The sequence below is a fragment of the Stylophora pistillata genome, chromosome 1 (assembly GCF_964205215.1).
Source record: "Stylophora pistillata chromosome 1, jaStyPist1.2, whole genome shotgun sequence".
NCBI classification, from domain to species: Eukaryota; Metazoa; Cnidaria; class Anthozoa; order Scleractinia; family Pocilloporidae; genus Stylophora; species Stylophora pistillata.
The window spans coordinates 6,650,083-6,668,444 of record NC_142519.1 but is presented as its reverse complement, the minus strand read 5'-3'; the positions used below and the strand labels follow the sequence as shown (position 1 = coordinate 6,668,444).

Sequence of the window (18,362 nt, the reverse complement as noted above, 5' to 3'; positions counted from 1 at the left end):
TAAAAGGCAACCTAGCCCTACTCCCCTCGCTCCTTCGCCTTCTCTCCGCGAGAAAGTTTCAGCTCATGTTGCACAAACTAGAATAAGAATTTTTTTGGCGCAGTTAAAACGACAAAAAAGCCAAAAATAGTCATTTGTCATCTGGTTCTGCCTTAGCACCCTCCCAGACAAAGGTACAGTTCGTACGTGGTCCCCAAATAAACAACAAACACTCATGTACCACTACTCGTACCAACCCACATTTCTTTTGCACCATGAAAGTGAGGTTGTTTCTAATATGGCTGCCTGGACGTAACCGGTTCGTTCTGTCATTTTCAAACAACTGTTAAGATGGAGACTTCAGCTCATTTTATCAACGCATTGCAGCCAATAAAGCTTGGAAAGAAACTGATATGAGTACTCTCCAGTCAGATGAAGGTGATGAAAGTGAAAGAGAGCTTCTTGTGGATGACATACAGCGCATTCGCGAGGCCCTCCGAGTTACAGCTAATGCAGTCAACAAGTTGTCTTCTGAAGATGAAGAAGACGATGAAGAGTACGAAGAGGAGGAAGAGGAAGAAAATGAGCGACCTTGCACTGACAAGGCAAGCCTGAAAAGTAGGTTTTCCCTTCCAGTTTTGGTAAAATTTTCAAGGCACGGCCGAATATTTGCCACGCACAATAGATGAATAATTTTAGTAAACATTCTAGAACTCCTCATTCCGATCCCAACTGAATCTCGAGTAATCCGTAAGTGTATCATGGCTATCTTTCTTGCGTGGAGCACATTTTTGCAAGTGTTACGGTGGCTTGCACTGAGTCAGAGAGAGAGTACTGGTGCCTTTTTAAACCAAAGGCCCCTGTGGGGCGACTCATGGATGATTTGGATAAGCGTGTAGTGTAGCAGAGGAGATTGGAGTTCAATGCTTAATCCAATTTTAATTAATGAATATATTTATCAGAATCGAGTGAGTTAGTGATAAAAGGCCATGCAATTGCCTCGCACACCTCATGGAATGACTACATGAGCCAAAAATGGTGGTCTTCCTGAATAGTCTTTTAGTATCAAACATTTTCTATTTTTTAAGCTCTGTTAAAAGTGACCACACTTGGGTTGCCTGTATTTTGTACAAGTGTGAGTCATTACTGCCAGACAATTATTGTCAAAGCTTTTTAGACTACTGGGCCACTCAGCCTCCTAGTCCTCTGTGCCAAGGTTAAAACACAGTATATATTGGCATAAATGACATATGGGCACACACTGTTGTGACTTGTTTTTTTGAATAGTCAATTTCTTGGTGCTTGTACACGGCAAGGAAAATGAGGATATAATAGTTGTGTTTTGAATTTCATCTCTAATTTTTTTTTTTTCTGCTTGCCAAATCACATGTTTTCCACTTTGAATTACCGTAATGCTCTTACCTCTTCTACAGATCCAATTTCAATCAAGTCTCCTCTTCAGACAGTGAATTATCTCTGTGCCCCAGTAAGTGTTAGGTGCCATGAGTGAATATTTCCTATTACCTCCTAAGCAGTATGAAAACAACATTCTCATTAACATTAAACAACCAAATCTTCCTCATGAGAGTTTGTACAGTGTAGCATTAGAAGTAAAATTTGGATAGTGGACTTAACATCAACTCTTCTAGGGTTAAACCTCGGCAGAAGTCAAGCTGTTGTGGTCCTGGAAGAGAACTTTTCTCTTTTTGTGTACATGTGTTTTTAGCACCTCACCTAAGAGTGGTTGCACTATTTGTTCACTTTTAGGAGAAATCAGGATAAGAGGTATATTTTTTTTTTCCGCTGCATGACTTGAATAACTAAACTTGTACTTGAATATCCAGGAAGATAGAACTTAGGGGCCTTTGATTTTAAGTTATGGCACAGTTTAGGGAACTAGTTGACCACTAAATCATACACACCTTTCGTTGTAAATATAGTCATTTTCTTTATGTTTTGGCAACCAAAACTTTTTGTAAGCATTTTTTTATATAATTATCGTTGTGGTAATTATACAATCAAATTGATGTCACTGAATATGTTTCTTGTAGAAACAGGGTAGTAGACTCCCCAGGAAAGGAGAAGTACTCCAGGAAGATAATTGTGGAGGGCAAGAACAGTTGAGTGAAAGGACACCATCTGATTCAAATTGTGTCAAGAATCAAGGCTTTCTTAGTGGGTTGCCATGCCAGGCACAAATAGACACTAATTTGTTACCATCTCAAAACCATAATGTTTCTTCAGATGAGTTTATCTTGACTGAATTACAGCCAGTACGTTTTCAACCCTCTGTTTGTCATCCTGATACTAGTCGAGAAGGGCATGTTGCTAATAGCTGGCCAGTTGAGCTAAACCAGCATCAATGTCAAAATGACGTTAATCAGCTACAAAAGCAGCAAGGTCCACCCTATAATGATGATGCTGATGATGAGTTTGACTGTGATTATGGGATGAGCAGTGAAATTCACCAATGCTTGAGCTTGAATAGAGACTATCAGGTAGAGTTTTATTTAATTTGTAGTTTACATATATTTGGGTTGTAAAAGCACTGCTCTTAAACCCTTTAGTGCTTAATACAAGATCTGATTGTTAGTCCTCCCCTCTAGTTGCTACACGTTTCCTTGTAAATTAGTTACAAGAATATGGTGTAAGATTAGGATAAGGACTTCTACCTGATGATTTTGAGTTTTCCCATTACCTGTTTGCTGAATGATGTATGAATATTACCCACAGTGTATAGGGAGAAATTGCATGTTAATCACTTCTTGAAGTAAAACCCTGCAATCTTATGTATAATAATTATTCTGAAATGCTTGAGAGGTGCAGTAGCTTCTTGGTTAGTGCGTTTGACTCCAGATCGCAAGGGACTTTGTGTTGTGTTTTTGGGCAAAACACTTTACTTTCACAGTGCCTCTCTTCACCCAAGTATTTAAAAGGGTATCGTAAATTTAATGCTGGGTGTAACCCTGCCATAGATTAGCATTAGGGGGCAGGGGAAAGGGTCCTAGTCACTTCATGCTACAGAAACCAAAGTTAAGTACCGGCCTGATGCACAACTTGGCTGGTAAACATACTTTTGTTGTTACATGTTACTTCTCAACTGGGTGTTGTGAATCCAAAACCAAAAAATAATAGCAGCCAATCAGAACAAAGAAAATATCACACAGTAAAGGAGCCAATGGGAAATCAAAGAGAAACAAGCAAAGTGTCTGAAAAGTAACCAATCACAGAACAAGTAAACCAAAATAAGTTAAATCTCAGATTGCTCTTGACTTTTAGCTGTTAATTCTTGTGCCTGCTTGCTCTGTCTGTTGTTTATTTGTTTTGGTTTATTTTATATTTGCTCATTTCAGTTGGTAATATTGGATGAACTTGAAAGAATAGAACAGGCCCTTATAAGGAACAGACAAAAGCAGGTATTTTTAATTGCTGTGTAAAATAATAGTGATGAATTTTTTTTATTTATTTATTCATATTTCTATTTTCTGAACTTTGACAGGGTGGAAATTTTTTAGAGCTTTGGAGTTGCATAACATCTTTTAGGTTTCCAGTTATAAAGTCTCCTAACACTTTTTTTTAATTGATATTTCTTTCATAGGCTTTATGAAGATACATTTATGTAATTTTGTTGTCTTGGGCCCACTTTTCACCCTCCATGTACACTGTATGTCAGGATTTTTTGCAAAGTTTAAAGAAGACTTTTCACAATTAATTGGAAATTGTCATTTAGCATACATGTAGTTACTGAGCTAATCAAAGCACTGCAATCAATAGAAGAGCCATTTTAACCCATTACACCTTTGCATCAGTATTCATATTCTTCAGAACATTCTCTATTCATTTTCTATCATGTTCATATGGAGAACTTGTAAAACAATCAACAGCATGTTTAGTTCTCTATCTTTTCTGTTGCTCCTATTACCAGTGATATATGATTGAGCAGTGGTACTGTAAAGATAAACTGGATGCTTGTGTAGCCAGACATGCATGGAAAACTGCTTCCATGAACATTAAAAAAATCTTCCACAGAGTAGTTTTTGATAACAACTGAACAGGAAAAGGCATTTGTGTTATCTATTGGTCTAAAATAAAATTTTGTCTTGTTGTGAATCAGATAGGACTGCATCAAATGAGAATGAATAGAGATGACACAAAACCCGAGCCTCATACATTAATCAAGTTTGCAAATCCTTATTTTAAAGATTCAAGTTCACTGGTAAGCCAAATGTTGTATTTACTCACATTTTGGGGATATTTTTAAAAATAATATTTGTTAAAAAAGACAGAGTGAAAGCTGACTGTTGTCAAGTAATTCAAAGGCAGATTGGAAGGAATTATTTGACCTTAACCATCAAGCATTGTGAAGAATGATTAGATTTAGAATCAGTATACAATGCAATTACCTGTTTTGGGTGATTGTTTGGAAACTACAGTTTTATGGCATGTTTAGAGACATGTTTAGAGAAAGAAATCGTTACTTATAGCCAATGAAGTCGTGTATCAAGCCACCATCACGACTGCTGAAAACAGAGACATACGTTGGCCTCACCACCACGGAGTTCAAGACGAGATGGCGAAATCACCAAATGTTATTTAAACATTAAAGTAAAATGAATGACACTGAACTGAGAAAACATCTCTGGCAGCTAAAAGATCAAAAGAAAGACTTTGCAATCTCCTGGAAAATTCTAGACAAGGCCAAATCTTATAGCAATCTTACTAAATGGTGTAACCTATGTACTGTAATTTCCGGCCATTTACCTGCGGGTAATCTGTTGATTTTGGTCTCGACACGCGCCACTGCGGGTAATAGGGAGGTGCGGGCTATGTAACAATTTTGAAATCTACTAGCTGTTGAATTGAAAAAAGTTCTCACCTCCCTGCATTTCCACTTCTCAAATGAATTTTATTGTATTAAGACTGCCACAAAGTGACACGAAAATATGCCAACTCGAGTTTATTTCACTCATAATTGGTTGCGCGACGAACAAATTTTTATCGGCACGTGTGTAAACAAAACCTTGATTGTGACAAAAATAATCCAAGGATATCCGGCACATCAGCAACAAATTTTCAGTTAACACGAGCTTGAACTGAAGAGAATTTTCCCGTTTTAAAGGACTGGGACTCGTTAGGCCCAGGAGAACTGGAGATATCGATTTTTTTTTTTTTGAGAACTCAACAAATCAACATGGCGCTGAACGATCGCTCGCACAAAAATGTGGCCACGAATTCACATTCTGTCACATATGAAACGTTGTGAATTCTAGAGCCTTTTTGTACAAATTTCCTTTGCTTTTAAGGTGCGGGTTATCCACCAGTGCGGGTAATCTCTTGACTTTTTTTTTCGCTGTATGCAATAATCGGCTGGTGTGGGTAATCGGCCGTGCAGGTAAACGGCCGGAAATTATGGTACTACCGAAAAATTCTATATTCTACATAAACCAGAATTGGCAATGCTCAACAAACGTAATGAACTCGTATCAACTTGCAGGCATAAGCGAAATTTTCTTCTTAGATTCAATCGCATCCTTAAGAACCAATCATAGTTTAAATTTTGTAACGATCATGCTGCCGATGTATATAAACTCATCGATGCTGCAGTGTATATGGAATTTAACTGAAGAGTGGACCAACTTCTTGTTGGTCTACAAAATAGACCTGTATTAAAGTCCATATGTAACTTTATTGAGTAGAAAGACATTTTTATTACCACTCCATTACTGTTGAGCACTATTCTGGATTTACCAGTGTGGAACTTACCAGAATAAAATATATATATAGGCTGTGTAAAATTTGTATACCTCTCTCTATATATATCTATATATATATAGGCTGTGTAAAATTGGTATACCTGTTCGTTACGTCAACCTTACTGTACATCAGCACTGCACTGTACATCAGCACTGCACTGATGAGGCCCAGAAGGCCGAAATGGTACTGTCTGCAGTTAGTTATATATATATATATATTTAACAAATGGTAAACACCACAGCATACACTATTGAGTTATGGATGCACGCAGGAGGTTGCTAAGCAGGAAAGAAGCGTAACAGTCACTCGAGGCGATAGCCGAGAGCGACTCTAGCTTCTTGAGTGCTTAGCAAACCTCCCAAGTGCATCCATAACTCGATAGTGTATGCTGTGGTGTTTACCATTTGTTTTATAACACAACATTGATACATTGTAGCTAAAGAGTTCCCTTTTATTTAACAAATCTTACGCGACCAGAAAACACAAGCGGGCGCAGAAAAATAGTCTTTGCATTTGCTCATGTCAGCAGCGTACACCCATAGGCAAATGGGGTACGCTAAATTGACCAATCAGAGCGCGCGCTTTACTTTGGTTATGTTATAAGTACATATATATCAAGTTAAAGGCCTCGAGCCAACAGTGACGCCGCGCCAGAGGATCCAAAGGGATTCACAGTCCAAACCTCGATAAATAGAAGGAAAGATATTGTAGTACACGAGAACAGACAACTTCGAGCTAAAAAGACATATACTCAAATAAAAAGTCTAAGAAAGTTTAATAAAGTAAGTTTTGGTCCGAGACCTTCATCAGCTCTGATATATAAATAGAATAAATGTTTGAAAAGAAAATTTGCCCTGAGCGGGATATATATATATATTTAACAAATATTCGCCGAAGGTGAGGTGAATATCGTCGAATAATCCCCGAGACGAAGTCGAGGGGATTATTCGACAATATTCACTGAACCTGATGCAAATAATTGTTTTAGTAAAATTTGAGAGCTGAACAACAGAGAAATTTCTAAAATCATAACATTTTAGTAACATTAACATTTTATTTTAACATTTTATATAAACCACGTGGAGCGGTGTATATAGCATCATATAAGGAACCACTCAACCAATCAGATCGCTGGAAACTCTTTGCTCAGCTCTGAAATTATACTAAATATATATATATAGGTATACAAATGTGAAAGAAGGAAATTATTACTAGTTACTCGAGTTTCACGCTCTAGGTGATCATCAGGCGTGAAACTCGAGTAACTAGTAATAATTTCCTTTCACATTTGTATTTTGCTCTGCACATTTCTGCATTGAGCACTCCAAGGATAAGTGAAACAAATTTATTTCTTGTTTATTTGTTTATATATATATATAAGTAGAGAGGGTCACATAGTCAAGAAATTATTTCTCAGTATATTTTTAATATACAGTCATGACTCGCTTTAAGCATGCTAGGGTGAAAAACAATGCAAATGATAACATGGTAATGTACAGCTGTAATAGACAAGTAGTTCAAGGTTGATAAGTTATACATTTTATTTTAGAAAACATTATAAAATAAATTAAAAAAAATGTGATATAAAGTACAGTGTATCACTGAGTCTCGTGCTTAATAGGGACCCCCAGATAATGATGACACCAAGATAAAGAGGCAGAGTTCTCAGGTCGGAGGCTACCAGATTCCATCCAAATGCTGTGAGTAAGCTGTTCAAAGATACAGCTCATTCTAAAATCTGATATGAAACAGAGGAACTCTGCTAAAGAAAACACAAAGCTTACAGGAATGTTTTCCCAGGAGCCAATACTTGCTTTTCAGAGGGGCTAAGAACTCAGACTCTCTTGTCAGTACTGAAAAATCTAGATCAAAGTCAGCACCTTACCAACTGCACAGCCACCCCTCCCCTAAGCTAACAACAGTCAACTGATAACAAGTGAGGGTTAATGTTGAGTTGGGGGGGGGAGGGGTGTGTGCACAGTTGCTCAGATATGGAATGGCCTACCGGACTATATTAGGAAAGAGAATGATTTTAATTTGTTTAAGAGACTCTATTAAGACGCACTATTTTAAAGAGGCCGACAACAACCTTTCTCAAGCTATTGTAGGTTTTTATTTTCTACTTTCATCTTCTCATTTACCTCTTACTTGTGATGAGTTATGCTAGATTACCTATTATGAAGGAAATGCAACAGATGATTAAGCTTTAGTATATAAAGAGCAAGTAATATAACTTTTGTTTCAGTCTTATTTGAGTGTTAGGTGCATTTGATCTTAATTTTTAATGTTAAAGTCCACAATAAAAACAATAGAGTTCGATACTGACTTTGATCTAAGAACCCAAATTACTATCTGTCTGACCTTAAGGCCACAGGATTGAATTGTTTATAGCGAGAAGGTGGATACCATTTTGATATAATTTTGAAATTTGTCATTCTGTGAATGAGTAATGTTGCACTGATTTTTTTACACACAACATTGTTACCTGTAAACAATATAATTTGAATATATCAACAAAGTTGAAATGGTAAATTGGCCACCGTTACAATTATAAAAGCTGACATTTTGAGCGTTAGCCCTTCGTCGGAGCTCAACGAAGGGCTAACGCTTGAAATGTCAGCTTTTGTTATCGTAATGGTGGCCAATTTGCCATTTCAACTTTGTTGATATATTCAAATTATTTCGTTACCCCTACCGACACAGCCCCAAACAGTTTCTTTAGAAACTATCAGCCTTTATTTACCTGTAAACAACACTGAGATATTTTTGTTCTCATGGAAAATATCTTCAAAGTCATCTAGTGGGCATTATTGGATGTTTTGTTGTGTGTTTTCAGGAGGAAGTAAACAAATTTGGATGGAAACATTCTGTTTGATACTTTTGCTTCCATTGCATGATAATAGCTGATGTATATGAAAAGCTTGAGACATATGTTCGTGAGGTGCAGATGCAGGTTATTGATGAAACAAAATTAAAAAAGGAGTACATGGTGAAAAATAGTTATCCTCAATGTAGCAGTTTTTTTTTTTTTTTAATTTGTAGGGAATTTGAAGGAGAAAAGCAGTTTGGCTGAGGGAGTCAGAATGCAAAATTTGGAAAATAAACTTTCTCCTGTGCTGCAAAAGTAAGTGCAAGTGATATATTTCTCATTAGAGTCTCGGGGAACATATTTGGTACCCTGAAAATGAAATTTACAACATCAAAATAATTTAATTAAATGAGCTTGACTGGTTAAGTATCAAAGAGGCTTTATATAGTACAGTTTGCTATGTATACACTGTACACTCAGTAAATACAATGTAAATAGTCACTGGGATTTTCTCACCAACCCCTAAGCCTCCATCATGAACGGCCTATAAAATAGATCTTAAGTTTTAACCCAACCCGTGAACTTTCTTGTCTTACGTCCCCCAAGAGTTTACGCAATGTGATTCTCCTTTGAATTTCCATTAATTTTCCTTGTGGAAAGCATGGATTTATGTTTTCCATACATGTACATTTCAATTCCTCTTTGGTTCAAACTTTTCCAGCTCAAAACTCAATGAAAGCATAATTATGAAGGCTACAAAGGTAAAGCTGCACCATCCAGTAGTTTTTAGTATGGGGAACCAGGTTTTGTTGATAGAATTTTTGGAGTGTTCAGTCCCCAAGTTTCTATTTCTACATGTACTGTTTCCCCCTATTATTTGTATCTTCCTTTAATTTAATTTTGTTTCTCAGGATCAAGTTATTAGAAAGCACAAAAGAGAAAACTAAAAGGGAATTGAAAGAACTTGAAGATCTCAAGGCAGAGAGTGTAAGGATTAGGTATGTGCAATCAGCTTGATCACTTTCTCTTCATTTTAGTGTAGGAATACAGGTACCTTTAGGAACATCCGAGCCATAGACAAGGAATGTGGTTTCTTGTTGGACTCAATGGCCAATTCCTATAATTTTTTTTCCGTAATACATGTAGTTTACATCTGTCCATGTTTGTGATAAAAAAGTGACGACACTGCCAGATAGAAAAACTAGTAAAAAAAAATTCAAATACCTTATTTCAAGCCCATCTGGGGCTCGGATTTTTCTATTACACTAAAAATTGTTTCATCTTTACATGCTCACTTTGGAGGTTGGTTGGCCGCATCTTGATATGCCTTAATGTGACAGTGTGATGCTGTTAGTGAGTTTCACAGGTGCTTACCAATACCTGGCTGTGTAGCGGCGCGATGCGGTTCCAGTCGAGGCCCACAAATTGACCCTTGCTCACCATAGAGTCTCCAGTAGCTCAGTGGTAAGAGCATCCGACTAGATCACGGAGGGTCGTGGGTTCAAGTCCCATCTGGGGCTCGGATTTTTCTATTACACTAAAAATTGTTTCATCTTTACATGCTTATTTGAAGTAGTTTCTAAAAATGTTTGGGGTTATCTTGTAGAAATTTAGGAAACAAAGCACTGGAACGAGACCTAGAGGCTATTGACTGGGACAAATTAAGCAGCAAATATGTAAGTTGTTTTGAACCTTTGTGCTTTTGCATATTCTTGTCACTTTTTTTTTTTTTTTTTGCACATTAACCTCACCCTAAAAGCCTCTGGGTGCATGTAAAAAGGAACACATTGAAAAATATCTTTTCATTAGCTTCCAAAGCGTTCAGGATTTGAGTGCCGTTTGCAGTGGTGCAACTTTGGACATCCTGATGTCAACCGAACACCATGGACTAAAGAAGAAGATAAGAAGTTAATTCAACTGGCAAAAGACCCCCAAAATACCTGGGATATTATTGCTCAAAAACTACAGGTACAAATGACTATATTAGAAGCAGTTTTTTCCCCCAAAGGCTACACATTTTATGCCTAAGACAGAAACATTTTCTCTGGGTAACATGCTGTTTTTTTCTAACCTTAGTTCCAATTCCAACAGAAAATAATTGATGTTGGTGGTGTATCCTTTGTTCGTTTTCAGACTAAGCGCACACCTATTCACTGTTATGAGCGCTACCAGAGAAGCCTGAACAAGAATCTTCTAAAGAGGTGAAATGACTGCTTTCATTTATAAAGTCACTTGCACTGTATGTGTCACAGAATCTTCTAGAGAGGTGAAGTGACTGCTTTCATTTATAAAGTCACTTGCACTGTATGTGTTACAGAATCTTCTAAAGAGGTGAAATGACTGCTTTCATTTATAAAGTCACTTGCACTGTATGTGTCACAGAATCTTCTAAAGAGGTGAAATGACTGCTTTCATTTATAAAGTCACTTGCACTGCATGTGTTACAGAATCTTCTAAAGAGGTGAAATGACTGCTTTCATTTATAAAGTCACTTGCACTGCATGTGTTACAGAATCTTCTAAAGAGGTGAAGTGACTGCTTTCATTTATAAAGCTACTTGCACTGCATGTGTTACAGAATGTGAAATGCTCTAAGGTGGGAAGAAGGGAAAAGGTTGCAAAGTCAGTAAGGGAAGCATTAGAGGGTGCAGAAATGTCCAAATAGGTTTGGGTTTTCAAACCAAACTTCTCCCGTGAAAGGCGTAGAAGTGTCTTCTGGAACAATAAGATGTAATGTGGTTGCCTATCTTTGTTTATGTTTTGTTTTGTAATTTGTTTTGTTTTGTTTTGTTTCCTTGGCTTTATTTAGTAAGTGGACCCCAGAAGATGACCAACAGTTGCTCGAGGTCGTACGTGTTGTTGGCCTTGGAAACTGGCCAAGAGGTAAAAGAGAATAAATGGAAAAGTGTCTTTTTGTGTGTGTGCAGTCGTAACGTTTTGTTTACCTGTCGTTATCTGTTGTAATCATCTGTCCTGACCTCAACACTGTGCCCTTCTTAAAAGTATACGCACTCCCTTGGAATGTTTTGCGGAAATTCTTGGCCGCAGTTGGGGAGGGGGGATTGGGGAGCAGGAATTGGGAAGGGGCTAATTTCCAGAAATTCCAAAGGGACGGGTGGTACCCATCTTGAAAAGTTTTCTGGGTTATGAACAATTTGAAATCGAAATATGTCTTTCAACTTGATAGTGGCCAGTTTCTTAGAAGGTCGCCATGGAGACCAGTGCTTACATCGTTACACACAGACACTGCAGATGGTGAGGAAAGGAAAATGGGAGGAATTTGAAGACGAGGTAAAGTCCCTTAGTAGTTTTATTTTTGAGGTGCTAACGTGATGTGGTGTGCATGTACAATAAAAAAGGAAAGTGAATAGTCTGGGCATTGTGCTCTAAATAGTTTGCCTTTTGAAAGTCTTGCTTTCAAACTTGAAAAACTGCTTTTGACCTACAGAGCAACTAAAATTGAACTTTATTTTTCTTTTTTAATAAGGAAGGAAGGGAATTTAAAATCATCAGCGTTTCCATATGTCAGCTTTCAAGTAAAAAATCTTCACTTTTGCATAGACTAAAACCAAGTACTGGGTTAGAATTTCTCCCCCTAGTCTGCTTTTAATCTAATGAAATAACTAATAACATTTTTATCTGTTGTGGGTTTTTAGCTTCTGAAGAAGGCAGTTGGCAAGTATGGGCCTTGCAACTGGAATAAGCTTTCAGAGATGGTACCTGGACGATCAGGTCCTCAGTGTCGAGAAAGGTGTGTCACTTCGTTTTAGATCCTTGCAGGAAAATATCTTTGACCATACACGGCTCTTTTTTTAGAAATCTCCCTCGCATTAGCGGTTGTTCGGTGTTGTCCTGCAACTCGGTCTCTCTCCGCCAAATAGCTGTTGCGAAGGAAACTTTGAACTCCCACCACCAACGAACCAAAAAACACTTAGCGAAAGAAAATAAAATTATGTACGGGAGAAGGAAAGGCCTTTTTTGTCTAATGTATAAAGATGGCTGTGTCGGTTTCTTTCTGTGCTGAACATAAAATGTTCATTGTTATTTGCAGATGGGTAAATGCTATGGATCCAAAAATAGACAAAGGACCTTGGACCAAAGAGCAAGACAAAAACCTTTTGGAAAATGTTGAAAAATTTGGCAAAGGTTTGCTTACGTGTTATGTGAGAAATATTTTTCCCGTGACATTATGTCCCGTTCTGCTGTTCCTATCAGATTGGATGAGCTTTGGGCTACCCTCAAGCCCACAGAAGAGTCAATATTTTACCTAACTGTTTTTTTTTTTTTTTTTTCGGGTGGGGGGGAGGGGCTTGAAAGAGGCCAGTTTTAGTGGACTGAGAGCTTCACAGATGATGTTGAATCAGGAAACCTCCAAGCCGTTAGTCGAGCCGTTAGTTAAATTATTTTCTCCACTTGCCAACTTAACTTGCGATCAGGCGCTTTTTTTTTCCGGAAAGTACAAGCGTGTCGCAGCGTATGAGTCGACGGTCGACCGACCAATGAAAAGAACGCTTCCCTTTTTTGTCCCATCCTTTTTGCTTCAGTATCCCATTCATCCGTTTAACAAAGGAATACCAAATTGCGGGTTTCCTGCTACCTCTGCTAACCCACAGGGATGTTAGTCAATCTCACTTGCACCGAAAGAGCGGTTATACTGCGCAAGTACTATACACGAGCTCTTAGTCACTGTAACACAGCTGTGTAACCGCTCTTTCGCTTATTTCTATAGTAGAAATAAGCGAAAGAGCGGTTACACAGCCGTTTCTCTTACAACCACAATCCTCGCTAGTTGCTTAGTTACTCCTTCACATGGAACAGGCTTGTCATTGCTTCTTCCACAAGTAAATGCTTCCCAGTAATCATTTATTTGATTGTTCGCAGGAAATTGGTCTAAAATTGCACGAGCCATGGGAAATCGAACTGACAATCAATGTTGGCGCCGTTGGATTGTGATCTGCAAGGAAGACGTGAGTTTCTCTCTCTCTCTCTCTCTGTCTCTCTCTGTCTCTCTCTACTAAATTAATAAAAATCTTGTACCACTGAACCACTAGTAAATGCAGCAGATTTCACTCGTTGGATCCTTCAGTTACCCTACGTTGGCCAAACAGTTTGGTCTCTCAGAGTTTAGTCCCTCAGAGTTTAGTCCCTCAGAGTTTAGTCCCTCAGAGTTTAGTCCCTCAGAGTTTAGTCCCTCAGAGTTTAGTCCCTCAGAGTTTAGTCCCTCAGAGTTTAGTCCCTCAGAGTTTAGTCCCTCAGAGTTTAGTCCCTCAGAGTTTAGTCTCTCATAGTTTGGCGCCACACAGTGGACCAGACCAGACGAGCCATGAAAATGGGTTTATTTCGTCGATGTTTAAAACCGAACTATTACATTGCCTTTAGTTATTGTATACCTATTTGCATTTAAGATACACACTTGTTGAAAGGAAAAAGGGTAAAACAGACTTAAACACTGTACTCTAAGATTCGCCAGGTAGCCACCAACCTGGCAAAGCGCTTTTCGATTGACTGTTATAGCACACAATACCAAAGTTATCACAACAGTTAATCAGAACAAAGGTCAACAATAACCCAACAAGAACGCCTTCAAGTGGGAAATCGAGAGTGGCCTGGTTGCGGTTGGTTTTAGCTTTGTATGGAATAGACTGGGAGACTTGCGTGAGTTTTATAGCTCAATTACACGTTGAAGTTATGCAGGAGAGTGCATTCCAAGATTACACTCTTTTCAAAATTCCTCAGATGCCGTGAGTTAGTTGACTGTAAGTTGCCGTTAGGTTTTTAAAAGAAGTTTGACTTCAGAAGAATTGTTATATCGCTGTCAGTAGAGGTGTGGTATTTCAAATATGAACATAGCTCATTCCGAGGAGTTTTGGTTTCTTCCTTGCAGTCGTTACACTATCGTCAAAACACACTTCGCAAGAAAAGAGAACTGGTAGCCAACTTTACAGGAAGAAGACAAGAAAGACCGGAACTTAGACCTGAGGTAAGCGTTAAATGACTTCCATCTTCCTACTGCCCTTTTACCCGTTCCCGTAAAAACTCCTCTTTAATCTAGCGATTATTTTTCTGAAATTAATCAAATTAGAGACCAAAGAAAGCAATGCAGAAGGTACAAGATATATGAAATTATTTTGTGGTAAGGTATGCAGGGTTGTCTTGTTCACGAAGTTCATATGCCGATACCCATGCCGCTTCTTTTTAAAGGAATTGTTCTTGGCCGCCTTTTCGTGTTCTCGAGTGTTGGTGGTTCAGGGAGTTGCGCTTTTACTGTACTTCATTCTAGTGCTTACCTGGCTTTAATTTTTTCTTTTTCTTTTTTTTTCACTTTTAGGATCTTGACATTCCAGATGTTCCTGTTGTGGTAAGCGTGATTACAATCCGAAATTCGAAATGTCGGCCGAGAAAGCGCCCTAGAAAGTGATGAGATCAACGAAAGAATAACATTTAACGGTCATTAGCTATACAGCCATATCACAATTCGAGCGTCCACAACAATATTAGACATCACAGCGGTAAAACGCGTGCATGTGCAAAATCGTCAATTTTGCCCAGCCTTACCCAATTTCTTGTTTAAAGTAAGTAGTGTTGAGGGGCGGTAGGGAGGAGAGCCAATCAGTTTGCATTCAAACAGTCAATCAGACTGCCATCTAATTGGTCAAAATTTGAAATACTGCAATCTGGTTGGCTTTCCTCCATACCGTCCACTATTACTACTAAAGTTATAAAGGAAAATATAAGAAACACTCGGATCGTAACGATGTTTAGATTCACAGTTAGGGTATGATAAGGTTGATTGTGATGTTTGTGCCATTCGCGATGAGAGTACCATGATGTCATCTGTGTTTAGAGGAAACGCAAAGGACGTGCACCACGTCCCATTGAAGAGGCTCGTGCAATGAGAAGAGCGACTCAGAGAAAATTCAGGGAGAAAAAACGTGCGGAGAGACGAGAAGAAGAAAGAATCAGAGCCGAGGAGGAAAGAGCTGAAAAAGAACGCAAAACCAAGACGACCAATAATGGTGATAGCGACCTTCGTGAATCAGAGAGAATAAGGGCTTCGGAAGAAAGACCTGGAAAGGAATATCAAGAAGGGCAACAAGAGGCGAATACTGGCATTGGAGAGGACAAGTTCCCGCGCACGAGGAAAGCGGTTGGTTAACAGTGTTCTTATAAAGTTTTGCATATTTGTTCACCGTTAATTCTCACTATCTGATTAGTAATTGTCGCTTCTAGCCGGCTCATATTTCTTTGTTATTTAGTTTCCTCTCCAGGCATTATCTCCAAACACGTAAAAAAAAAAAAAAAAGAGAGAGACAAAGCTGTCAATAAGGGGTGATTCCTTGATAATACATCAACCTCTATGCAAATTACAAAGAAACACACAGCATCTTAAACAGAGAATCATGAAGTAGTTATTGCAGAGGAAGCGTTTAAAGAATTATCTAGATACATGGTTCGTACAATCTTGAAAAGGTCTTGAATTTAAACGGTCGTCTTGAAAAGTCCTTGAATTTGGTTAAGTCCTTGAAAAGTACTTGATTTCTTTAGTAGGTCATGAAAAGTCCTTGAAATTTAGCAACTTCTGTGCGCCTTATCGCTTTTCTGATAAATTAAACGATTTTGCTATTGAAAATTTGTCCACTAGTAACTACCAAAAAGCGAAAATGGTCGGTATAAAACGTGAGTGGTACATGAACCAAAGTTGGATCGGTGCCTCAATTTCATGCGCAAGGCCTCCGATGTGGAGTAGTCCGCCAAGTGCTTTTGTTTTAAGGGGCAACGTAAACATGTATTGGTTTGGCTATGTTTTGGTCGATGAATGTTTTCATTTCCCCTTTGTTTTCAATTTCATTGAGCGATGGGCAAATGTGTATTCAATCGTAAATGGTTTAGATTTATGAGTAAAACTGTCCTTGAAAACCATTTTTTTGTCCTTGAAAAGTCCTTGAATTTTGTTTGTCTGAAGTTGTAAGAACCATGTAGATAAACTAAAAGGTTTTCATATCAACATGAAAATCGGTAGCTTGTAAGTTCTTTTATTATCCAACTACACTTCGTAGAGTACAAATAACGCCGTCGACGAGTGCAAATATCACGCGGTATTTGTACTCTAGAGTACCGGTTAAACAGGTTTTCTCGCATCGCGCAAGGGAAGAATTGGATTGTAGTGAGGAAAAAAAATGGCGGACAATTTGAATCATATTTTCGACGACGAAGAGTAAAAATGGCTGGAAAATGTAGATCTAAGTTTATTAGATCGAAGAAAAACAGCTAGACGACGTGGAAATCTCTTCATTTATTGAAGAAAATAGAAACAGCAACACGACAACGCACCAATTCCGTTCCGCTTCGCATACTTCTGTCACGCACTCTCCGTAAATGAATATCCGCGAAATTCGCCCGCACTGAAATAACAGTTTGGTGTGTTGATAATAAATAACTTATTAGACGTTTTGTTGTGTAGTATCGCTGAATATTTTTACTCGTTATTTGTATTTTGACTCGCCCTACGGGCTCGTCAAAATACGGCACAACTCGTAAAAATACTCAGCGATACTACACAACAAAACGTCTAATAAGATATATGTATTGTAACCTCCTGATAGCGCCAGTCCCCGATCGAGCGGTAAGTGTTGCGGTCTTTGCTGGGCTGCGTTACTTCAGAAGGACTGGAGTATGGTTGGCGGCAGCTGTTGGGGAAACCTGACGAAATACTGTGATGGTGGGGGCTGGGGGAAAAGGGGGGAGGGGAGGGTTGACATATAACTCCCAAGAGGAATACCAATGCTCCGAGTCGTGTCATATTACAGAAACCCAAGATTGGCTGCGGCAGTAACAAGCCATCAGGATCGTAAGGCTTAGCCGATCTAACCCTCTTACCTGTTCGGGAGGTCGTCACTCTTTATGTTTTCTCCAGAAGAACGTTGCGTGATCACCTTCTAGGAGACTTGTGTCCTGTTCTTCATATTTTCCACACATTGGTGGAAGGCTAAATAATATGAACAGTAACCCCTCACATTTTTTGTTCTTGTTCTATGTTTCGCTTCTCTATAGGGTGGAAACAGAAACAGAGTTCAGCAGCGTCATCACCGTGTTCTTATGGATAACAAACAGCTGTTCAAACGGAAACAAGTTGCCGACAAAAAAGAGCAACGTCACACGAGAAGCAGCAGCGGAGAGAAGCAGGTGACCGTATCGGGCTCGTTAGGGCCTTTCTCACTCCTTCTGCAGGTATGCAAACATTGAAATAGAAATAAACAGATTAGGTTTACTATTGAGAAGTCCAAGTAAACCATTTTTGGAAAAATTGAAAAAGGTGGTCGTAAGTTACAAAGGGAGAACTGTGCAGTATATGAAGATAACCTTAATGCGTCCTAATGACTTGTTTCTGATTCAGTCCCCTCAAATCGTCGTCGCTTTTCACGCTCAATTTTATTTCCAGACATGATGAGCTTAAAACTTCTCCTTACACAATCATGCGTAGTCTCGTATACTGATAATGAGAATTTACTAAACCATCAAGAGTGTTGTAACAATGTTTGTCACTAATTTAGACGGAAATTGATAGCTTTTATTAGATGATGGCAGTAGAAGGGTCAATCTCGGCGGATACCTTCAACACATGGTTTCTTTGTTATAGGTTTTCCTACCACTTATTGCCTCACGCATAAAGAAAACCAACGGTAGCCAAAGGAATGTGCCTGTGCATCACAATGAAAAGAACTGTAGTTGTTACTCACGTATTTTATAACGGTGAAAATGCCTATCGTGTTGAAAAGTGCGTCAAACAGTTTAAGTGTTAAACGACGCAAGATAGTGATCAC

General features: G+C 38.5%; 1 protein-coding gene across 2 annotated transcripts in view; it reads left to right on the top strand.

Annotated features, from left to right (window-relative positions):
- Nucleotides 1–18,362, top strand: part of LOC111335932 (uncharacterized) — a 103,971-nt gene that overhangs the window by 83,056 nt on the left and 2,553 nt on the right. Inside the window, exons 1-20 of one of the 2 annotated variants that reach the window (XM_088732802.1) lie at nt 251–597; nt 1,413–1,465; nt 2,031–2,477; nt 3,333–3,395; nt 4,094–4,195; nt 7,355–7,433; nt 8,776–8,857; nt 9,454–9,540; nt 10,149–10,218; nt 10,352–10,510; nt 10,676–10,743; nt 11,351–11,424; nt 11,729–11,832; nt 12,198–12,292; nt 12,593–12,687; nt 13,423–13,508; nt 14,426–14,521; nt 14,870–14,899; nt 15,386–15,688; nt 17,593–17,769. In XM_088732802.1, coding sequence (XP_088588928.1) covers nt 393–597; nt 1,413–1,465; nt 2,031–2,477; nt 3,333–3,395; nt 4,094–4,195; nt 7,355–7,433; nt 8,776–8,857; nt 9,454–9,540; nt 10,149–10,218; nt 10,352–10,510; nt 10,676–10,743; nt 11,351–11,424; nt 11,729–11,832; nt 12,198–12,292; nt 12,593–12,687; nt 13,423–13,508; nt 14,426–14,521; nt 14,870–14,899; nt 15,386–15,688; nt 17,593–17,769 — 2,475 coding nt within the window. In that variant the 5' untranslated portion in view covers nt 251–392. Of the gene's footprint in view, nt 1–250; nt 598–1,412; nt 1,466–2,030; nt 2,478–3,332; nt 3,396–4,093; nt 4,196–7,354; nt 7,434–8,775; nt 8,858–9,453; nt 9,541–10,148; nt 10,219–10,351; nt 10,511–10,675; nt 10,744–11,350; nt 11,425–11,728; nt 11,833–12,197; nt 12,293–12,592; nt 12,688–13,422; nt 13,509–14,425; nt 14,522–14,869; nt 14,900–15,385; nt 15,689–17,592; nt 17,770–18,362 lie in introns of those variants that run through there. The other variant, XM_088732809.1, reaches the window with a different exon arrangement.